Source organism: Saccostrea echinata, unplaced genomic scaffold (assembly GCF_033153115.1).
Source record: "Saccostrea echinata isolate AGI-Se365-2 ecotype Australia unplaced genomic scaffold, CSIRO_AGI_Sech_v1 ptg000027l, whole genome shotgun sequence".
Lineage (NCBI taxonomy): Eukaryota > Metazoa > Mollusca > Bivalvia > Ostreida > Ostreidae > Saccostrea > Saccostrea echinata.
Genome location: NW_026889776.1, coordinates 4109395 through 4135000, shown reverse-complemented (window position 1 = coordinate 4135000; position 25606 = coordinate 4109395). Strand labels below are relative to the sequence as shown.

The following is a 25606-nucleotide window of genomic DNA, read 5'->3' as shown; positions in this document are numbered from 1 at the left end:
AAAAAAACTACTAAAAGTCTAGAGAATTTTGGCATTCAACATCTTGACATTTTATTGAATGCCGAGTTTGCATTAGGTACATACGAGTATGTCCCGAAACATTCCGAATACGAGTGTTCAATATTGAACGCCCTGTTGTATACAAAAAATGTCATCTGGCCAACCTCCCAACAGCAATATTTATGAAGATAGTGGCAGCTAGGTAAGATGTGTCTTTTTTCACACAAAATTGAAGTTATTATTCATAATTTAGTATCTATTAGCCTCAAAATCTCAATTAGCAAACCATGACACTTGGTGGGGTCATTGGAATGATGTGATATTGAACACTTACAGGAAAGACACTGTCATAGCACAGTTTTGATTAGAATACTGATACTGGTAAATTCTCCTTAATTTTGATCTATTTAATTGAAATAATTAAAATAAATCAATTGGAAATCTTTTAGATTGTGCATTTGTATAGCCAACTCGTGCCAATATTCACCATTATAATTTGAAAAACCCTATAATATAAATGTCAACCTATAACTGAAGATTCACCTTGCAATTATAGTTACTTTCTTTTCAATACTTCATGTAACTATAATTGTAACTCAAAGTAAACTTTAATATTTCTGTTTTTAATTAAATTTTCATACCAAAAACACAGACTTCAGAACTATATAACTTCAGATCACAACTTTCAAAGTTACTGCCCTTTACCTTAGATTTACTATCCTTGGCAAAATACTCCTGAACATAGAGGGCGCTAGAGGCAAACCCAAACGCAATGTTGACCTTGCTGATACATCGCTGCCAACGGGGATCAAGTCCCTTGATTCCACTCTCCACCTTACTCAAAAGGAGGCCAGCCTCCACAAACTCTGTGGGAAAATAGCCCACCTGGGAATTCAGGGCATTCCACACAATGTAGTTAGCTAGAGTCCTGGATAATTAAAAACATTGCTCTTTGTTATACAATGCCAAAAAAAATTTCCACAATATATATCCAAGTCTTATCTGATGTGTAATAATGAACACTGTTAAATGATACAATTCTGGCAAAATGAGAATAAAATGTAAAATATTATAAACTGTAATTAAATAAAAGTGGCCTAATACTGTCACAGTGATAATTAGCTTAACCTGTCTCCATTGTTTGAAATAACAGTGCGCCTGACCGCCCGAGACACACAAATTTTGCCGCAAGCTGACAAATTTGCATGTATAATCGCCCGGCTGGACTTGTTCAAATTTCCCATTAATTACAATTCATTAATTTGATTACTCTTTCTCAAATCAACTAATGGTAATTGGTAGCAATGTGTTACATTAGCAAAAAGATAGAATTCGTCAGCCTATAGATTCGAGATTAAAGTTTTGATGATTTGACCCCCAAATTCAAATTACTGCAAAAAACAAATTTATAAAAGACAATTATTTTCTCAGGTTAGTAGATTTTTGGCAGCGCTGACAACTTTCACTAGCAGTCGGCCCTGCATGTCTAGCTTAATTTACGGTGATTTTCAAACACTGCTGTTACATCACAGAAAACTCAATCTTAAGGATCATTGATACTCTGATAAGAGAGATAACTCTTAATTGGATATCCTTTTATTATAAATTTGTCAAGTTTAAATGCCTTTTTGTCCAATTTTGCCCTGTCCGCTTTGCTAAAATTGGATGCATTTTACTTATTATAAAATATTTTTCTTTCAGAAAATCATGAACATTAGAGAAACATTTTATTTGAGGGAACAGAGGGTTTATGAACCTTAAGCTTACCTTCAATACAATTGCATAAAATTTAATGTCTTTGATATATAAGTAATACTCAGATTAAATAGTCCCAATAAAATCAATAGTAATAAGTTTAACTGTGATTAAATCAAACCCAATACATATAATGACAAGTTATACATGTAAGCATGAGGTTTAGAAGTGGTATACCTTTTAGGAGTTTTAGCTAGAACACCTCCCAGCTGCCGGAAGTACTTGGGGGTGTGTACCAGAACAGCTACGTCCCCCAGATCCCTCCCAAACAATGATTTCAGGTACTGGGTCAGTTTAATCTGAAAATCAATAATTATCAATTTGTAATTTATTAACCATATACAGTCAAACCTTGTTTCTTGAACTTGATGGTCCTGAGAAAATACTTTGAGATATCAGAGGATTTGAGATATAGAAAGTAAAGTACTTAAGAAATCAGCATTTGTGACTACAAAATCACTTTGATATATCCATGGTATTCAAGATATCAATGTTGGAGTTACCAAAGTTCAACTGTATCTGTAAATATCTGATTAACCAATGGGAATAAAGGTTACTTAAAGAGGAACCAATGAAAACAACTGTCAACTTACAGATGAACCAATCAGAGTCTGGAATTCTGAGACTGTCATTTTATGATAAGTCTTGGTAGGATCTAGTAATTCTTCTTTTGGAACATGTATCTACAAAATACAATATCAAGTTATTGATCTCTTTTCATGAATGCTTAAAATTATTTCATTAAAAATTACAAAGTTGTGATTGATTTAATGCAAATGCATTTTATTAAAAAAAAACCAAAACAAAACAAAAAAAACAAAACAAAACAAACAAACAAAAAACAAACATGCAATGCCATATGGGGGTGCACAAATATTTTGTTTGAGCTTCTTTCTCCCCAGAGATAGACTGATTTCCATTCAGAAAGAATATTGGGGATGGTGGTTGTGGACACAAAAGGGTGAGGAGCGGGGAGAGGATGGTATCATTAATCATTAATCCACACTTACATGTAATAGCTTATTATTTCACCTAACCAATTCTTGAAGAGTACAAATTCTAATTGTGTTAGAATTATCCTAAACTGTATACTAGGTTATTTTTGTCCCATGTCATTTTTGCCCCATCACACTTGCAAACAATTCTGCCCCACTTTTAATTCACCTAGATACAGTTGTGCTAAAACACACAACTCTTTTTTCATTTAAGTTTGCCAATTTGAAATTCGCCTACATGTAATAAGGATGAAAGGGGCCAAAATAAATGTCAGACAAACATTTTCTTAGATACAGGGAGCAGATTTTGTTACAATAAAGGATGTTACTACTTACACTAGCTAGTTTTGTCTCTAGGCCGTAGATATCAGACATTCCTGTCCACACTGAGGAGTTCTCTCCCCCTAGCAGGTGCCCTAATTTAGCACCAAATTCCAGGAAGCCTGTCTTTATCTTCTGGTAACTGGAGTGGTTTGTAAAATATTCTTCTCTAGATGCTAGAGAAAGACCACTTTGTGTAAACTGAAAGAAAGAATATTTTGTCAATGCAAATTAATTCATATCAAAATAAAATCAAACTTAATCTTAACAATTTTTTCCCATGAAAACCAACTGCCAATAACTCTGTTGTTGAACAACTTCCAGCTATAGTCTCCTCTTAAACGGAACATTTACATAAGCTTTCTCCCAGTGCATATTTCTCTCTTTCATGTACAAGCAGCTCTTTTTCAAATACTTTGTAATTATTTTAATTCAAAAGGGCTTTTTTGTGGACTGTTTTAAATTCATTGATTCATTGGGATACTTAATTTTTTGCTGAACAAATGTGTTTCTTATGAAAAATTTAGTTTGCACAATTATCAAATCAATATTGCCAATTTGTGGGTGAAAGCTGCTCCACATAAGTCATAATTATGAGATAATATGTAGGACGTAGTACATGATACTAAGTCGTAATAATGAAAGGAACAAATCCATGAAACATCAAACATTGAACTATCTGGAAATATAATGATCCCACTGTATAGCCTTACCTCTATTATATATTGACTGCTATTTTTGTCATCAACTGCCACACCCATACTAAACAGGGCCTCAAATCCTTTAGCGTGATTAGTTGTTAGTGCTGTATGGAAATCCCATGATGCCTCAGACCATGATAGACCATGAGCTGAGGTCAAAGACCAGGAATGGAGGTCACGTATAAACTGAAAATAGAAATGATTGCAACTCACTATATTGTGGAGAGTAAATTGAGTTTAAATCTGACTATACTGTGGAGAGTAAATAGAGATTAAAGCATACTCAGTAACTTACCACATGAATATCTTATCTTAAATTACTACAATAAGGAGATTTAACAGAGAATTTTACTCAGGAACACACCACTTATAAAGTCTAACCTTACATTGAGGGGAGTGAATGGAGATCAAAGTTTACTCAATAACATACCACATCTTAAGTCCTACTTCACTATTGAAGAGAGATAACAGATTAATTAACTTTTGAAATGTTCTACCTCTCTCGGGGCTAAATAATTGATGGTTGGATGTCTGTGTCCTGTAAATTTTGGATTTGGGCCAATGCTTTGTAGAAAGCATACTTCCTCAGGGAGTAAAATTCATTCAAAGTAAGGCTAAATGAGGTAACCACAACGGGGTTGTGTGTCAAAGTTCTTATCACATAATTATAAACAACTTCTTGTTAGGTTGTACTATGAAATGAAATCAAGTTCTACTTCACTATATTGAGGAGAGTAGATGGAAATTAAAGTCTACTCATTAACATCTTACATGTTAAGTCCTACCTCACTACTTTGAGGAGAGTAAACAAAGGCTAAAGTTTACACAGTAAAAAACCACCTGTTAGGTGCCAACTTGCTCTACTGAAGAGAGTAAACAGAGATTAAAATTTACTCTGTAACATACAACCTGTAAATTAACTCCTTTCTTTAGAATCAAGATCAACTACTTGGTTTTTTATGGTTTAGACATTAATCTTAAGAAGGAATGACCTTCTGCTAGGGGAGATAACTCAATGTTTTTCAAGGGATATACTCCTAGTTTTCTATTTTTTCATCCCTATTTTAACTACTTGAACCATTCCTTGATTTTCCATGGTGTTTTACCACTTACCTTTATCACTAGATCCACTCTCTGTATCTCTTATGGCTTTCATACTCACTTTAATTATTGGATCCACTCCTTGATTTTCAATGGTTTTTTCATCCATACATAGGCTGTAATATGTTTTGGCCTTTTCTATGGCTGTGGAGTGGTTGTTCATGAAAGTTGTACCACTCTTCTCCAGGATCTAAGAATCAAGCAGTTCAGTATTTTTATTTGCATGAAAAATAAATTATCAACAAACAGAATCTTTTCATGTTTGCTAAAAATACAATTCACTGAAAAGTGTATTTAAGCTACATATGTATTTCATATAATAAATACTGGCAAACACTTCAAATTGTCAGTGACATTTTTGAGAGGAAAGAGAAATACATTGAAAACTGTCTAATCTGACACCTGTGCAATGCATCCTACTGTGAATTCTGACGTTAAATTTTGTTATCATTTTACTATTTTTCATATTTTTTTTTTTCATTGTGTAATCCAAAACCATATTCTGACACAAAATTTGTCTCCCAGTGCATGTTGGATTAGACAGCTTTCACTGTATCTGCGAGATAAACTCATTTTTAGTACATGTGCACCAATTTCAAAACTACTCACAGCTTTAATTTTTTCATTGTTTTGGTCCGCAATCTCTGAGAATAAGCTGTAATGAGACCGGGAGGGTGGGATTTTTGTTGTCTTTAGCCAGTTACCACATGTATACTGATAGAAGTCCTGGCATGGGTCCACAGACTGATCCATCTTACTCATTATATAGGCACTGGACTGAACACTATCAGGGCTGTAATAGGTCTGTAAAAAAATCAATTCATAAATAAAGATTTACAAATGCTGTAAACAATAACTGTACTCATTTTGGTCTTTAACAGGGCTAAAAAAATCAAATCATCAGTAAAAATCTATGAATGCTGTAAACAATAACCTGTACACTCAGGTCTGTTACAGGGCTGTAAAAACAAATCAAACAATCAATATAGATCTACAAAATGCTGTAAACAATAACCTGAACACAATCAGAGCTATAACAAGGCTGTAATAAAATCAAACAATCAATAAAAATCAACACGTGATGTAAGTAAAGTTAAACTTTGGTGTCTCAAAAACCGAGATCTCCAATACCGTGGACATATGGAAGTAACTTGGAAGTGTCACATTTTCTTTATGATTTTACCCTCAGTAAAATGCTCTGACATGTCAAGTTTTTTTTTTCTCAGCCTCACTGACTTTGAGATAATGAAGTTTGACTATTCAGTAAAACAAGCTTATAGCAAAATTTCAAGGACAAACAATTTTCAATTGATTCATTATCAATTTAAATCCATTATAATTTGATAAGTTGATAATACATATGTATTTATTTTAAAAACTTCTGGAAATAAGAACTACATTGCTCTTAGCATGAATTCATTATAAGCATGTTTGCTGTAACCATGTTTTACTGTAATTACACATAATTACACATAAATATCAAGGATTGATTTATAAACAATGACTTGCAAAAGCTCTAAGCTGTAAGAAACTGCATAAAAGTCTAATGATCCCTCAATCAATGTAGTAAATTTACCAAAATGTTCAAGTTATCAGACAACTAAAGTGTTGATGAATGAATATAAGGACAGATGAAGGACACACATAAAAAGGAAGAAACAAAGACAGACATAGCCTTAAAAAATATAAAAGGTGGATTTGTATTCTTAAGTGCACTGTATTTTTTCTGCAATGACAATTAATCCCTGTATAAACAAGAGGCCCATGGCCCACAATGCTCACCTGAGTTACTTTGGCCCTGCTGATCTTCACCAGACCCCCCTCCCTTGACACTTATTGCAGCCCCGCCCTACCCACGGGGGCCATGATTTGTACAATTTAGAATCTACACTACCCTAGGATGCTTCCACATAAGTTCCAGCTATTCTAGCCCAGTGGTTCTTGAGAAGAAGATTTTTAAAGATTTTGCCTAAATATTACAATGTAAAACTTGGATTTCCTATTGTGGCCCCGCCCTACCCCAGGGGCCATGATTTGAACAATTTAGAATCTACACTACCCAAGGATGCTTCCCCATAAGTTTCCGCTTTTCTGGCCCAGTGGTTCTTGAGAAGAAGATTTTTAAAGATTTTGCCTATATATTTTCAATGTAAAACTTCGATTCCCTATTGTGGCCCCGCCCTAGCTCCGGAGGCCATAATTTAAACAATTCAGAATCTACACTACCCGATGTTGTTTTTACATAAGTTTCAGCTTTCCTGCCCAGTGGTTCTTGAAAAGAAGATTTTTAAAAATTTTGCCTATATATTTCAATGTAAAACTTGGATTCCCTATTGTGGCCCCACCCTACCCCTGGGGGCCATGATTTGAACAATTTAGAATGTACACTACTCCAGGATGCTTCCATATAAGTTTCAGCTTTTCTGGCCCTGTGGTTCTTGAGAAGATTTTTTAATGACCCCACCCTATTTTTGTCTTTTCTTGATTATCTCCCCTTGTAATGGGGATTGGCCCTTCATTTTAACAATTGAAACTCCCCTTCACCCAAGGATGCTCTGTTCCAACTTTGGTTAAAATTGGCTCAGTGGTTCCTGAGAAGAAGATAAAAATGTGAAAAGTTTACAGACGGATGGATAGACAGCTAGACAGCTAGACAGACAGACGGAGGGATGGAGGATGGACAACAGGTGATCAGAAAAGCTCACTTGAGCTTTCAGCTCAGGTGAGCTAAAAATGAAAAAGCTCTCAAAGAGATTTATCTGTGTGTGTGTGTATGGAGGTGTATAAAATAATCCTTTCTGGAATTCAATTAGATGAACTGAACTTCAAGGTAATAGGAAAGATCAAGGTCACAAAATTCTAGTATGGCTGATTTGTATCGGTGTATCAAGTTTGATGAAAATCTTTGCATTACAGTAAACACAAATTGAAAAATGGTAAGGTTATGGACGAAGGAATGGTCAAGTTCAGAAAACTATGACTCGATCAGTTCAATTACTCTCACCAATATATATCTTGAATCAGATATAAATTTTGATAAAAATATCTTGAACAGTTTCTTTGCGACTGAGCTAATTGCAAAGTATGACAGACGGACAGACAGACAGACAGCTTGGCAGATGAAGAATGAGGACAGACATTACAAAAATTATATGTGCTGGTGATATTTATGATAAGCATTCTACCTGCTTGTGTTTGGATTTCTGTAGATGCTGCCACACAATGAGCCCGGTTAGAACTGCAATAATAATAACAGCAAGACCCAGGAGTACAAGGATACACCACTGTGATATAGGTCGCCTTCCATTTCTCTTTTTCTTTACTGTATCTGTAATTTGTAATTTGTAATCTGTAATAATTGTAATATAATCATGATAATGTAATATAACATACCATATTTATACTGCATGTAATATTTGTAACAATATGATGTATTAGCACATTTACATGTATATCAAATGTAACAAATGCAATACAAGATAACATTTAAGATAGATATGCATGTACCTCATTTTTAAGAAATGCAATATTTGTAACACAATGTAATAATTGTACAGTATAACATTTACCATAATCATGATACCATTGGATACATAATGATTGCAATGTACTAACATATTGTAATTTACCACAATCAAAGCTGTACTAAGTGACCTCTCAGAAATTGTCATTAAAATGTTACATTTGACACGTGGTCATCTTTTACAAATTACCACACTTTAAGGTAATTATTAAAAGGACTGGAAAGAAATGTATTTTATTTTCAAAGCTTCAATAAAATATGATTGTTAGTCATGTAAGGCTCATTCTATACAGTAGATGCTTAGACTGACTTAACTGTAAATACTGTATGTAGGTAAAACCAGTAGCTATTATAACATAACTCTGGGATTCTGTTTCACAAAATACAATATATATTACAATGATGCAGCACACAGATTTTCCTATAAATCAATGAACTTTGGACCTCTTGCACTATTGTGAATTATCACATGGTCTCAGGTTAGTTATCAACTCATCCTCCACCCCCCCCCCCCCCCCCCCCCCCAAAAAAAAAAGACTTATTCCTAACTGACTACCAAGACAAGCTTTTATCTTGACTGAAATATAAAATAAGTTCTTTCTACGTTAAACTCTGTTTTTAAATTGGTTAGTCGTACTTAAATTATACTGTACAGTAGCAGAATAAACAGAAAGTTGCCAGAAGATAAATCCTTACAACATTATAAAACAATCCCACGGTCTGGCAAACTAGACAATTACTCGCACTTCATTGGAGCCTCGGGTAAAATTTGATTGGATTATTGAGCAATGACATATAAAGCTGTAGAAATCATAGGGTGCATTCCAATTTAAAAACATAGATTTTTAATTCTGAATTTCCTGAAATGCAAAATTTAAATTCACATCAAATGGCAGACACTGGAATGAAAACAAACTCATTGGATAGATTTTTGTCAGTGTATTTTATGAGTTCATTAAATTTGATGTTTTGCACTTCCTTTGAATTTGGTTTCGAATACAATAATAATGTACTGAAAGTACTTACACCCAGGCTTTATTGTCAACTCTCACTGATTTTTAGTACTATATTTAATAGGTGAAAAATTCCAGAGCCCACACAAAAATAAAGTTCTCATGAATAAAAAGTGATTTACAGTATGCCCCCTGACCCCCCCCCCCCTTCCCCCAATCATTCTTTATTGTTTGATACTGTTAACATCTTCAGCCACTCCCAGGCAAACTACTGTATACCCCCTCTGCACCACTTTCCCCATTCATCCCTCCCAGTTTGCTATTTTTACCATCGTCAGAATCACTTCCAGACAGACTAGTGTCTATTGCCCGGTAACGGTATCCCTCGGCGATCATCCTGTTCCGAGCCTTCTCTAATTCTGACTTGTCTGTTGTGTTTATAATCGGTGTTTTATCCGAGTCTGTCATGTTTTCTGTACAGATTTATGTCCCCTTGATGATTCTGCAACTTGCAAGACATCCATGGCGTGATGAACTGAAAAAAAAAAATCATCTACTTTGGAAGATTTTTTTGGTAAAATTAGTTTTATGAAAAGGTCAATACATAGAGAATTCTACATATGGTACTAAAATCCATATCATATTTCGTATCAGCATTAAAGGTCCTATTTCAGCCTTAGGGCCAAAGACTCTTTGAAAAACAGTAGATTTGAATACCATAATTGCACATTTTTCATCAATTCATACCAGATGAATATGAAAAACTACATGTGCACTATGACTAAATTACAGGCTACTATAGGAAGTAGAATATATATTTAGAGTACAACGTAAGACTGATACATGTACATTCACATCTAAAAATATAACCTTAAGCTTTTTTGCCAGACTGGTGCCATTAATTTAGATTTCTGTCAATTATTTGTGAGGTATCTGTATAAACATCAATCTTGAAGTGTGATATAAAAAGCAAGCTGCTCTAAAAAATTAAATTTACTACAGTAGGCTTTTCAAAATCTACCAGTACCTGGTACTTTTACGCAGCTGAAATGGTAATTGTACAGGTACTGGCCAAAATATTCAATTAAATATTCAACTGAGAAAAAAATTAATAACAGATTTAATTAAAATGTTTTCACAGAGTAAACTTCCTATTTTTGTAAATGTATCACCTAGCTGTTTCTTATCTTTTTGAAAGGCCAGATTACAGTCTAACCTATGCATGTATCTTCATCAATACGACTGAAATAAAGTTCCTTATAACATAAACCAATCTAAAACAGGGTTGTCCCTAAGTGAAATAGTGGAAGGGGGGGTTAAAAAAGTAGAAGGGGGTTTGGGTTTCCTCCCCTAACAGGGGTTTCAGGGGGAATTCATACCAGAATTACATCATTATAGGTAGCTGCAGAACTGTAGCTCTCCGAAAAAAAAAAAGACAGACTGGAGAGCTACAGTGCCACCCATTGAAAAAACTGTATATTTATTGCGCACAAAAAAGTGCGCTGTTTCTCGATTTATTTCTCCGTATTTTTAAACTACAATCTCAAAATATTACTGACCATGTGTTCCTAACACATTTTTGCACTATTCCCACATCAAAACATTTCCTATAACCGTTGTCAATAGCCCTCCTGTGCCTGAAATTAAGAACATCCAAAATTTTGTCTGTTAATACTGCCATTTTGGGTGGCTGGACGATTCGGCCAAACATGCTTCATTAAGATGTCAACTACAAGAGTAGCTGTTAGAGGTCTATAAGCAATTTTTTGAAATCGAGCTTTTTGTGCAGTTGAGGTAAGAATTTGGAGAAATAAATCCAGAACCGAGCGCAACTTTTTGTGCGCAATAAATATACAGTTTTTTCTATGGGTGGCACTGTAGCTCTCCGGTCTGTCAATTTTTTTTTTTTTCCGGAGAGCTACAGTTCAGCAGCTACATTATAGGCAGCAAAATTCCCCAGCCCCTGGGTCTTAGAGACAACCCTGTAAAAGAAAATATGCCTTACCCATAGATAATAATTAATTCCTGTTCACATACTTTAAATTGGTCATTATGATAAACTCTATAGTATTGGATACACAGGATATATCTATAGATGAATGTGACAGACTTGATGGTGTATGTGAAAATAATAATCAACAGCTGGTGCAGTATAGCTAACAGTCAACAAATTAAATTCAATACATTCTCAACGTGAGTGTCATTATAAAGTTTGAAAAAAAAACCAATCCTGTGACATTAAATTACAGTTCATTTAAAAGACCTTTCTGATTACTAAACCTTTCAGTATGGGACAGTTCATATCTCCCCCCCCCCCCCCTTCCCTCACCCTACTTAACTTTTCAAGTGCTTCAAACAGATCAATTCACAAGCTGATCAAGTATAGAATGATCAGCATTAATACCTGTTTAGCAAAATAGTGTTTTATTGCTACTTAAAGGTTAACAGTTCAAATCCTCTTAAGAAAACTAAGGCATTTCAACAAAAAAAAATTTAAACAATATCATTTTCAAAACATGTATCTTGATTTCATTGCAGATCGGACAAGATAGAGCTTATATTTTTTATTGATCCATTTTAATCAGTTATCATAATGTGTGCTTAAATGACAAGGCATGTTACAGTATATAGTGACATATTGATGGAATACCAGTGCGATTTCTCAGACAACTGAATCAACAAGGTGCAATTTTGATGCATTTTATTTCATAACCATGCAATTGGAAGATCTTTGAACAGAAATATAAATTACACATTTACACTACACTGTCAAATGAATGCTGATTTATGTTATAGAGCTCTGCATGTTGGTTTAGGGTGTTGCAGGCATTTTCAAAAACAGTGCTATTATTTAAAAAGTGCTGATTCAGAAGTAAATGAGACAATTTGCCAGTAGCTTGCAGAAAGTGGTGCATTGACAGATTCAAACAGGGACAAAAATAATTAATTTACCAATTGAAAACTACTGTATGCCCATTGCTACATAGATGAGAAAACATTTTGACAAAATTATATATTTGACAACTTGAAATTACAGATCTTTTGAATTCTTAAGTTTTTTTTTTATATTATAAACTTTCATCTAAAGAGAGTAGTCCCCACCCCCTCCTGAACATAATATTACACTTAGTCCCTTGATCATGAAACTTACTGTAAAATAAAAATATGTTCCTCATGAGGTGAGAAGAAAAACTGCTCAAAAGAACATGTAATAAACACCCCAATCCCTATTACACACACCCCCTTTAGCACATATTCCTGGATCCTCCTAAAATATGACAATGTTAATAACACTACTTGAACATAAAACAGTGAAAATGACATTTGTACACTTATCTTAGATCTTAGATTAATAAAAAAACATTGTGCACATCATACCTGATGTAGGATACAGAATGCCGGATACTGGGGAAATCATTTTAAACCATTTTGAAAGCCTTCGGTTTTTCATGCACGACTTGACAAGTGGATTTAAATACATACATTACTGTATTATAAAAATGAATGTATATGTGTAAACCTATACACATTCATGTGTGCATGTACACATTTCATGAAGTCAATAGTCAATTTCACCAGGTTTCTTGATCAGCTTACAGTAATAATTATTTTGATAGGTCTCTGCACACTTACATTCAGAACTTTCTTAAATTCCTAAAAACAAACTTTTGACAAATCACACTGAACATTTTATACACTCCAAACCACTGCCAAAATGTTTATATACAGGTAGTGTGGTCACTGAACCAGAAACTATGGCCGGCAAACCGTGTCCCTACAGTACACCTGTACTTTGTCAATGAACTTTAACATTATTTATCTATTTTTTGTCTAAATGTGAAAAATTTAGCTTTGTTGATCACATTTATACTTAACTGAACCTCCGCTCCCCCCCCCCCCCCACCTCCTTGCTTAAAATTTTGTGACTATAAAGCCTTTGAACAGGGTCCGGAATCTCAGTTTCATTAAAGCCTATGAAAAATAAATACATTACTTGAAATGACACTTTAGTTTTAGAAAACACAATTTTAATTTTTTTTTAAATTTGAAAAAATAAAATAAAAAACATTTTAATGATTACGGAAATTGCACTTGATGTTAAATTTAATTTTGGTACAAATCAAAATTATCTAAATAAGGCATAAAGCATAATAGATCGACTGAAAAAAAAATTAATTAGAAAAAAAATTAAAACCTGTACAGTAGCTTTTAAAAGGGGCAATTAATTTATACACACAAATTTTAAAATTAAATTAAAATCAACAATTTGAATACATTGACAATTATTAATTTTAATTTTCACTTACCTAAGTGAGTTTATATTCCTCCATATTTTTTACCAAAGTCTGCTAAATAGGTCCATGTGGTTTGATAAAATTTCATAAATAGCCATAAAGTTAACACTGTATGTAAATGGTTATATATATATATACTTCATGAAGAGGAAAATGCATTATTACAAGCAAATTGCCTGGAGACCCTATTTATGTTCCATTTATCCACTCTCGAATGTGATTTTTAAATTACACCCTATAATTCAGTGATTTTTATGTGTGTGTGTCGGATAAATAATGAAAAAAAATCTCCATAATGCATTAGATCATCGCTATGACGATAGCTTATTACACTGACAGGTACAAGATAACTACGGAAACATAATTCCTATCTGTGCTACGAATCAGGCACGAGATGGGCATCTCGTTGGGAGTCCGGAAAACATGGGAGTGAAACTGTACAACAATTTCATTGTACAATACTTATCAAGTGATTTAACCCACACAGATGAAATATCAAAATTATATCTACCTTCGATCAAGGAATGGGGGAGCAGTCTGTAGATTTTGACAAAAATATAATTGCATTCATGAAATTATCAACTTACATTAGTAATTCCAAATACTACAGAAATGTCAAAATTTTATGAATCATAGTGAAATAGACTGAGGGAGAAAGAGATTTTTATAATTTAATGCCCTTGCAATACAGCCAGCAATACTTATTATTAGAAATTGTAGCATTTTTCAATTCAAGGGAAACAACTCTTATAATTTCACATTGTACAATAAAATTGACAAAATACTGGTATATACTGCTTCGTGAGTTGGCTGTAAGATTAAAAGTTTAGAGGTTTATGAACTTTAATTACATAACCTTTACCATATTCCAAAGACTTGTCCTTAAAGTAAATTACACTTTAAATTATTTAATGCTACATAAAATTCATAATTATTTAAAATCACATATGGACTATTTCAGTATTTGGAAGAAACATTATAAGCATACAAATAGTACAAAAATGCTTTTTTGACATACTTTACTTAAGCATTCAAGAGTTATTCATAATTTCTCTTCAGTTGTCATTTTCAGCTTAATTTCATAATGATTTACACCACACATTGGTTCGATAATTTCCATATAATGACTGAAATTATACGATAACGGCTGATAATCTTTCATAAACACGGCCTTGTCTGCTGTAACCTTAATAATTAACAGTAATAACTATAATGATTGAGGGACACTGAACACTAACTATTATGGATTAAGTTTGTAAATATTCAATTTTCACTTCATGTAAATGTCATTGAGAACACACCCCCACTCCTGATCAATATAACTTTTATTCATGTTACTGTGTATTTTTTTTCTCAAGTCTAACAAAATTAAACCTCTTTTCATCTTCATGCAGTCATTCACTGCTGCTTTTTTATCCCTTCACAATGGAGTTGACGGGGATATAGTAATGTGCTTGTGTGTGTGTGTGTGTTAGTTTGTCCTAGTGCGAAACAGAAGTGACATAATCTGTATCAGAATCAATGTCGAATGCTGTCTTGATTTATAGATTTATAGATGTGCTCTTTGCGAGGGGATGCTCTGCTTTGCAGTGCCCTTGTTTTGTGTGTGTTTTCTTCATCAGATTTTTATTGTGTTGAATTTTGTGATTGTTTATAAAATTGTGATATCTTCCATTATGAATTATTAAACATTTTTAACTCATGGTCTCAGAAAAGCTTTCTTTAAAAAAGGACCCCATCTGCATGCATGCATGATCATAATAAATATTATTACTATACTTCTGTTAAAATGTTTCCTATATAAAGTTAAGAAGGTAAAATAACTATCTTTTATAGTCTGAAAATTTCCACACATAGCAAAGCTATACCCTGGAGTATAGTTTTTGCTACCCACCCTTGGAAAATTTTCATGCAATTTTTGACGCCAATTTTAATTTCCTGCGATAAATCAATACAATGATGATGTCATCACGACTTCAGTAGCATTGTGACGTCATCGGGATTTCAGCTTATTCTTGCAGTGTTATTCTTTTGACATTTTCATGTTTTGCCTATGAAACTGCAGTATTGGGTAATTCAACCCTCAGAAATTATAATATACATCAGTATAATAAAACGCTTATCCACTGGTTGTGAGTGGGATAGCTCTTTCATCAAACCCTTGACAGAAACTATTCCCCTCGGGCAAGCCCTCAGGGAATATAGTTCCTGTCGCGGGTTTGATAAAAGAGCTATCCCACCCACAACCAGTGGATAAGTGTTATTTATCATTCAGAATACGACCAATAAACCGATTGGTTTAGAGCATGTTACATTCAGGGAAACAATTCCTGATATCTCCCTTAACTGTGCTATCTCACTATCTCCCTTTAAAAGACAATATGGTAAGCCAAATAACTCATATAATTGATGAATGCAGGATCTTTTTCAGAAAAGTTACGATGAAAGGATAAAGTGAAAAAAATGGGTGTTATGCTGACAAAGTGAAATACATGCAAATGTGTTATTCTTCTAGTATAGTACAATTAAGGAATTAATTTAATAACTATACCCAATTTATATGGTATAAAAAAAGGTTGGGGCAGTTTAGGCTTCATAATCACTTGTGACATGATTGCGGTGTTTTTCTTTGAAGTTTGCTGTTCTGTATTAGCAATACAGAACGAGAGTACAGTAGGCGAAGCTACTTTCCGTTCTGTATTAGCCCTGCATGTATACTGTCTTGTATTAGCCAACTGTTCTGTATCTAAAATAAAGCACAGTCTAAATATAAATCAGAACTAAATTATTTACATATAGAGCGATCAATGGAAAGAATGTTTAAATGAGCTTGAGTGTTAGAATCCTTATTTATTTACATGTAACATTAAGTAAATACAACAGCTTCTGTTTTCATCGGGGCTCATGGGCAATAAAACTTAGATAAGCTAACTTTTGATCTCTGCGATCTTACTTTTTACCAAAGGAATTATAAAATAGTTGAAAATGAGATCAAAAGTGACTGTGTCTAAGTTTTATGCCCCCTAGTCCATTTTCAACTAACACTGCTAAGGTAAACTCAAAATTTTCAAGGTTACATAACACCAAGAAGTAGATTTGTAGGAATGATTGTTTATTTTTTAATGCTGAGTCAGCAATATTTCAGCCATATTTCAGCAAAGATTTTTAAGCCAATATTAGCCTAATGTTTAGATTTTTAGGACAATATTAATGTTTTGATCTGCACCTTTAAAGACTGAATTAAACAAATTATGCTTTAATTTATGAAAAATATAGATTTATACTTACATTAGTCATATTCCTCAGCTCAATTAAGCTACAATCCTGCATTTTCTTCCTTTCATCCAAAAAGGAGATGTTGATGACATCATCAATGACATCACAATTAACCTATTCACTCCAAAATGACATCATCATAATTATTTTTTTTATTCTATCTCTGAAGAGCTGAAATAAATTCTTATGAATCTACCTGTTGTACATCTTATCATATACATAACATTTATATAAATCTTCCTATCACAAAACCTGTGTGCTGCATCATAACAAATATCATATACATCATCACTTTTTGTGTACTTACATGACCTGTACTCTATGTCCTCATCCCAGGAGAGCTCGTCATCGGAATCTGTGTTCCACACATCACTGAACTGGTCCCTCGCTGACTGGCTGTTAAATGACCGCAGGGGCTGCTCCTCCTGAGATGGCCCGAGATGACCCTTTTCTCGGGACTTGGCCCAGCTGCCTTTTTTTAACCTCATGGCTTTTCTGTGGACAACATCTGTGACCCCTACAAATAAAAATACAATGTATGTTGGGAGTACTTTTCATAACAAATGAACTGCGAGTCCATCATGACTGATTTTAATGACCACAAGAACTAACAAATGAAGTGTTGCTTGCTACCACCGCTCTCTGTGATGTGGATAAGAATACATGCATTGCTTTTAAATAAATGGACATTCAAAATGTGTCCTACAAGATCTAAACAAGAGACAGGAACAGCAAAATATATCAAAGCAAATAAATCTACCATTACTGACCAGTTTAAGACACAGTCCTCTGCTGGTTAATTCCTTCATATTTACTTATGTTGATTGTTTTAAAATAGTATACAGCACATATTTTTTGAAAGAATGTCCTCAGTATGCAGAAACTTAAGATTTCACATGACCATGCCATAAACAAGCCACAGAGTGAAGATCAGAGATCAACGAGGAAATGACAAGACAAAATGAAGGCCTACATTTGTACACACGTCAAATAAAACATGCGTCAAAAGTAAACGGCTCCAGAAACAAGTGCAAGGTAAATCCAGCCCCTCTTTTTACTTTTATGATTAATATCTCAATTTTAAAACATAATTTCAATTTGAGAATATTGTTCACTGTAACAATTAGCAAACTGTGTCAATATAAGGTAGGAAAGAGATTGTGTTGATCTTTGAGCATGTGTTGATACTGTGCTCTGGGTTTGTATAAGAAATATTGATTAACAATACCTTTTTTCTATAGTATATCATTATGGTCATATTGAATTAATATCATATTACATCTGTTGACAAAAATGTTATGCATCACCTTCACTATTGTTAAAAAAAAAAATTCTGAGAAAGTCATATATTGGACTATAATGCAACTTAACAATAATTTGTTCAAATCATACGTCTTACCTTTTATAATCAGAGCATGTTAAAAGTATATTTAGGAATGTTCATTAATAAATTCACAAATAGTCAAACAAAATTTCAGCACACAAGCTTTGTTGTCTAAAAACATTAATAGGTAACCTGCAGGTAAAATTACAGGTAATTTAAATAATGTGTATGTGCATTAATGATTAATTGTCCAATGCCCCAAAAATCCAGTAACAATCACAGGTAATTTTGCTGCACATAACTAATATAAAAGCTTATAATATTATGCTATTTTCACCTACAAATCAAAATCTGGTGAGTACAATTATATAATGAACCAAATGAAAAAATCTCCATTTAAAGATATCTTGTAAATAATCATTTTTTTTAACTGAATAATATGAGAGAGGGTCAACAGGAAACAAAGGGAGGGATAGGGAGGTGAGAAGATAAGCAGTACATGTTGACAAAGTGGTCCATCTATACCAGGGACTTAAAATTACTAACATTTGTATGTATACATGTATATAGGTCCCTGTCTATACATAGACTGTGTAATTGTACATTTATGTACATACAGAGGAAAATAAAACACTTTGTACATGCAGGCCATGAAAAAATGCAGCCATTAATTAAGCTGGTATAATCAGGTACACCAAACATGTATTTACACAGGATATAAAAAGAAATCAAATATCCCAGATATTGTAGGAATTAAAAATTAAAAAATCAAATTCTTCATTTATTTATCAATTAAAATCTTACATTGATTATATCAAACATCCTGCTTACCTAGAGAACTGAGGAAAGAGCAATTATGACATTGATTTTTGGATAATATGACAGGAGTCAACCAAGCATGTCAGGGAAGAGAATTAAAGTGTGATAGAAACACACCATCAATATATCAGTCAACATCTGTACACCTTCAGAGTTTACACCAGCCTCTATAAGGTCACAATGTGTTCCATCTGTAACCTTCACAGACGGAAAATCTGATACATGTAGAGCTACGTACAGTATATATGTGTTATAATTATTGAATGATCACTGGCAGATTTAGAGGGGGGCCCAGAGGGCACGCCCCCCTCCTTTTGTGTCCAAAATATACTTAAGATTTAATTATACATTTTTAGGGGTGTGTGGCTGTGGGCCCCTACCCCAACCCCAAACTGGTGCCCCCCCCCCCCCTTTTTCAAGATACCTTGATCCACCACTGATGATGTGCAAGTCTAGCTTTAAGTTACTTTTTCACAACACAGAACAGACATCCTCAGTGATAAATCACCATTTTTCAGTCTTTTTTGTTTTTAAGTTCATCAAATACTCTTTTGTTATACCTTTAAAAAAAATTCCCTTATAAAATAAGTCTAACATTTCCAATGTTTTACTGAGTGGTCAAAAAAATAATATTAGACCACAGAGTGAGATATTGGACCAGTCCTGTTGATTATAATTTGGACAGCTTACGTCACACTGTGGGCAGGATCAAATATTTTGCATTCACTGGCGTTTGATAGTTACAGAAATGACTTGAGTTTAATTAAACCACGTACAGTGCGGGTTAACAAAATTTACATCTGACATGGAAGTCAGCACAATTTACTAGTATGTGAAAAAAAGTAGAAGGTACACTATAACCATTAAAACAATACACTTACTTAATGGATTCTCTAGCAGAATGTCTTCTGTCCACCCCTCCAGACTTATGGCCTCAGGCAAACAGTTTGGTTCTTGGGTTTGACAAAATGCCTTCAAACCCAGTCTAGGGCTATCCCACCACTTTTTGGGAATGGGGCCGGGGCCATAAAGATTGGGAAAATAACAACCTTTCGGGAAATTTTGGGATAACCATTATACTTTAAAATCATGACATATTGGATTTCTGGTCTTTGCTATCAACTAAATTTCTAACTTTTACAATACAGAGGAATATGAATAGCAAGTTTAGTTATTACTTATTACATGCATATATATCAAGCTTAATGCTTTCCTTAATTTTTGGGAGAAATGACTATTGGGAAAATCAACACATCAATTGGGGAAAAGGTACGTACCTTTTTTGAATTGGGAATGGGGCCCTTGAACGGCCCAAATATAGACAATTGAGAGCCCTGCAGTCAATAAAAATGTATATCAATTTTGACTACATATTCATTTTTTTATTTTTTGTGTGTAACGGGACAGGAGAAAATTGCAGTGGACCAGACCGGGGTTTGAACCCTGGCCTCATTATCTCTAGTCAGGTGCCCTAGTTACAGACCTATTTACCAATATTGTTGTCTCTCAGTATTTTTTATTAGATTTGTCAGTGAGATTTGGCATTTGCCAGTAAGATTACACTTTCCATCGATTTAATAGATATTACTAAAGAACGTACAACTATATTTCTGATTATCTGATTATCAAAACATGGGTTTCTGTAATATTTGAAACCACAGCATTTTGACAACCTGACATCACTGAAGTACATGTTTTAAATCTTTTTCTTTTATTAGCGATTAAAAGGCGTCAACCTTAGACAGATCATAACAAAAACTAACTGCTAAAATCCAAAGGAACGGATTTCCGTTTTTTGTATTTTAATTATAATAGCAAAATTTGAGACGTATTTTGGACTAAAAATTCAATTACAAAATACGGCGAAATCTTAGGAGTAAACAGGTCTGTAGCTTCTGAGCTATCTGGCCACCAGCGATCAAACCTGTCCGACTGCCACATTTGCAACCAGCAACTATGTACTCATTTTGAAGTACCTCAAAAAATTGATTTTTTTCCCCTAGCTGATTTGATCATCCTCTGGATGAATCAATGGAATTTTGCAATGGAGGAGGCTAGGACATGTAGGATACATACATGTAATTCAAAGGAAGAGATTGAGTTAATGTGATGGAAGACATAAAGATTTAAACTCTGGTCTCTGAACGCCATGTAATAACATATACATTGCTGAAAGGGAAGTCTTCAGTGTCTTTAAGGCACTCTAAAATGGGGGGGGGGGGGGGGGGGAGTTATAAAATTCATGAGGTGAAACAGGGACCTATATATACTATATAGGTCCCTGTATGAAACACTTTTAAAATGCACCCCTGCTCTTTTACAAATTCATGGATCTGTCTGTGAAATTTTCTACTATAATCATATGTTAAGCAATCTGCCTGAAAGTGAGAGATGATCAGGTTGAAAGAGGTAACATGAACTGTAACCATTAGTTGGCATTAACTCCGTGATCATGTAAAATTTTTTAAACAGCAATAAACATGATAAACGTCCCTCAGCCTATAATAGGTCCCCATACATGTGATATGTACAGGCTGCACGCAAAATGTACAGTTTTTTGAGCCCATTCATCGTGTACCGGCGGGACACCAAAATTCACGGAATATGAAAATTTGTACAGTATTTTGAATTTCTCGCTAAATGCCGCCATTTTCCTCTCATTCTCACTCGCGAGACACTGGAAAACGTCACCTGTGTTTGACACTTGACCTTCTGATAATTGTGTGTAGTGTACACAAACCGTCGCGTGCGAAGGTGTGAACTGCCAGTTGGGATAATTATCTTGCTATAAATCCGTATCAAATACCCCTTTAGGTAGCTTTATTTTTAAAGGGGTACTTAATTGTAACTGTTAATGTTTCGTAACTTGATTGAAAAAAATTAAGCCAACTTCTAAAGTTGATATTCATGACTTTAGTCTTAAAACATGATTGTGACGTAAACCTTTTGTTTGTGTTGTCCATTCTATAGCTTAATGTTGAGCTAACTCCTCAAACAATCCATTAAGTTACCTGTAAGTGTCCATTCTTTTTGAAAAACTGTCCATTCTTTTAAGAATGGACAGTTTTTTTCAAAAAGAATGGACAGTTAAAACAAACAGAATGGAGAGTTACAGGTAAACTTTGGAATGTGTTCAAGAGGGAAACAAAAACAAATACATTAAATACTTTTTAATATACATGTAGATAACAAAAAGAACGTGGAAATCAAAGTTAATCCAGAACACAATGTCTGCACAGCATCCACTCGATTTTACTCTTTCAAATCCATGAGTAATGCACATTATTTCAATACTCAAAACTTAATTTTAACAAAACTTGAATTCAAATGACACAATTTCACATTTGATTAAAATTTCGTAAAAATCATTCCCTCGAGGAGAATTCATTTTCAAATAGAAGTACGTCTAATATTAAATTCTCCACCCAGAAACTGTTTGCACCATTAACACTACACTGCTGCAGTTAATACTTCGGAAGAAAATAAATAAAAATGAAACATTTCCAAATATGATTTGAAAAACATTTCAGGTCGATGATTGGCTCATAATGGGTAATCCAACACTCAGAACACAATTTGCATCTCACCATTACACTGCTGCAGTTAATATATCCTCAAAAATAGAATTCAAATAAAACATTTCCAAGTTTGATTCAAATTTGATCATCTGTATCTGTCGTCGACGTTCATTTTTGGGTCAAATTTGGGTTACCGTAGTATTTCTTTTACTCTTTTCTGTTTCCAGATCCAAATATCACTAATTTTGCGCATATTTTGGTTTATTAGATTTTGATTCTCTCATATACTCTCTCCATCACAGGAAAACATGTATGTCTTTACAACGCAAACTGTAAACTGATTTTGAAGCATCGCATACTTGTATAAATACTAGTATCCCACAAAATCCACCTGTAACTGTCCATTCTTAAGACAAAGACCTTTTGTTATTTGCATCTGGAAACACAATGGCTATTCAACAAATTGCTCTGCATCCCTAGCTTACCTGTGACTGTCCATTCCGTAAACAATGAACTTGTCATCGTATGTGTGCTGTCATTTTGTACATTTTTATTTAATTTTCAGAACAAAGGAAATCATGTTTTAAGTAGGAGAAAGGCCTCAAACTGTCCATTCTGTGAGAGAAAGAACTAATCTCGGGCCTACGGCCCTCGATTAGTTCTTTCTCTCACAGAATGGACAGTTTTTGGCCTTTCTCCTTTACTCAATATACGTGAATCTGACCCAGATCTTCGTAGGTATAAAATATACGATGTTTATTACAATGATTACGATGGAATTTCATCAGAATTTAAGCGATATTTTATACCATTTTTTTGTACCGTTTTTTGATAGGCAGTGTACAGTTTTTTCACCCAAATTCCAGTTTTTTTATGGCTCCTGTACAGTTTTGTGGTCTTTGACTTATCACATGTATGGGTCCCTGGTTTTACCTTTCGAATTCATGTATCCTACATCCAAATTTTCTCAAAGTTGAAATCCATTGCATTCCAACTCTCTACAATGGAGTTTGTGTCATAGAACTTAAAATAACAACATTATTAATCAATGGAAATACCGTCGGCAACCCGGCGTTACCCGCGGTTTTGTTTTGTTTATATATGGAGAATGGATTCCCGAGCGCGACTTCAAAACAAGTTTGTTTTGATTTTCCGTGATCCCTCCATAAGCATATGTTCTTTTTTCTACATTTAGAAAAGTTCAATTTAATTTTTAATTTTGATATGGAAGGGGGTGTTTGTTTTGGAAAAAAAGAGAACTCATCGAATGATTTTCCAGGGTTGGGACCCCCCCCCCCCCCTTTTTTGCCAATTAGAGAAAGGAGAGAGAGAGAGAGAGAGAGAGAACAATTTTTCTGGAATAGATATTGTATGTTTTGAATATGTTCATGTAGTTCAAAAGGACCTCAATCTCTGCGCATATCCCCTTCCTATAAATTGAGTCTCACATAATTATTCCCTTTCCTCCATTTACCTTCATTATCTCTTCCATTCAGAGTTTTTATTTATTTATGAGTGAACAGCACAAAATATTCTACATATTTCAATATATGATAAGTAACATGCGAGATTCCATTTGATATCAGACTCCGACATTCTTTGGTTAAATTATAAATATACTATTTTTGGATTATCTCTTATGTAAGTCATCAAAAGATAGGGTAAATTAATTTATTCTTTGTTTTACGCCCTCTGGCGGATATACAGTGTAGAGTTTCAGGAAAATGCAGTCAAAAACTGAAAAAAAGCAAACACGCAAACACATTTTTTTTTTCTCTCGCAAAATTCTCAACAAATTTTCTTGGAAAACCAGTTTTCAGTTGGAATGTGTTTATTTTTATTCGGACTGGGGGATACCTTTTCAAAGAGTTAAGTGACGTAAAACAAATTTATTATTTTCCAGGGCCATATGTTAGCCTGGGTGATTTTTCTCTCCCTGTGTGTGTGTGAATCTATGTTTGAGTGTGTGTGGAGGGTGGTACCACCCTGGAACCCCTTTTCAAAAATCACTGGATCCGCCCCTCCCTAGTTTCTTTTTATTTGTAATTAATTACATGTATATGACACAATCTTATAAATTCTGTGCTGAAATCCAGTTTTCTTTCTATATCTACCTGTGAAATAAAATAAAAAAATATTTGAGTTAGCATATATATAATAAATTCAGAGTTTTATACAATGTAATTTCCGACATTTCAAACTTTTCTCATTTGGTCTGAAGAAATGTTACATCTCCATCTTCGCTAGCCCACTTACGATCCGCTATGTACACTACTCTCCAACACTGGAGAGTGGAGCTGATCGTTAGACCCTTGGCTAGCGAAGATGTAACATCTCAAGCTACGGTCCGGAATCATAGACCTTACCCAGTGTCTCAAGCCACCGTCTGAAGTCTGCATATGCCCACCCAGCGTCGCATACCACGGTCTGGAGTCCACATATACTGTAGCCTTTACCCAGAGTCTCAAGTCAGGGCCAGCAGGCTGCAGGACTCTTTCCGGTCAGAATGGAAGAGCCTGGTACATTTTGTCGGTGGTTTCCTCCGATAGAAGAGATGATCAATAACGGTATTTAATGCCGCATCTCTGGACAGCGCCCACAAACCTTTGCATGGGAATGTCACCGGGGAACATTGTGAGGGCACATCTGTCAGTATATTATTCCGTCAACGACTAGCACTGATAAAAATGCATGTTACTAAGTTTTTAATATTATATACAAACTCCCATCACCAGTATCACACAGTTTTTATCCAGAAATTTTCTGAGTTTTCAAAAAGATCTCGTATTATCTCATTTTGTATTTACGAGAAAATTATCTGGTAACTACGAGAAACAAGATAAGTTTGTGAAACACTGATGCTCCTGTATGGCAGCTTATGGCGAGGGTTAATTTCTCAAATGCATGTCTTTCTCCAAGGTCAAGGTCAAGGACTTGTGTCATTGAATACATACTTGAAATATGAAAGCCCAAGGACTAACCTTTAAAAGATATGACCAAGATTAAACTTTTTTGAAATGTGGGT

At 34.2% G+C, this 25606-nt stretch overlaps 1 protein-coding gene across 3 annotated transcripts in view; it reads right to left on the bottom strand.

The window, feature by feature from the left end:
• Window positions 1-23603, bottom strand: part of LOC133193445 (endothelin-converting enzyme 2-like) — a 37464-nt gene extending 13861 nt beyond the window's left edge. Inside the window, exons 1-10 of one of the 3 annotated variants that reach the window (XM_061329389.1) lie at window positions 23515-23603; window positions 17228-17437; window positions 8059-8201; window positions 5483-5677; window positions 4935-5063; window positions 3785-3958; window positions 3087-3272; window positions 2349-2438; window positions 1933-2054; window positions 706-928 (exon numbers count right to left, since the gene is read on the bottom strand). In XM_061329389.1, coding sequence (XP_061185373.1) covers window positions 706-928; window positions 1933-2054; window positions 2349-2438; window positions 3087-3272; window positions 3785-3958; window positions 4935-5063; window positions 5483-5677; window positions 8059-8201; window positions 17228-17437; window positions 23515-23527 — 1485 coding nt within the window. In that variant the 5' untranslated portion in view covers window positions 23528-23603. Of the gene's footprint in view, window positions 1-705; window positions 929-1932; window positions 2055-2348; window positions 2439-3086; window positions 3273-3784; window positions 3959-4934; window positions 5064-5482; window positions 5678-8058; window positions 8202-9678; window positions 9885-11354; window positions 11395-12982; window positions 13045-17227; window positions 17438-23514 lie in introns of those variants that run through there. The other 2 variants (XM_061329390.1, XM_061329391.1) reach the window with 2 other exon arrangements.
• Window positions 23604-25606: the final 2003 nt, after the last annotated feature.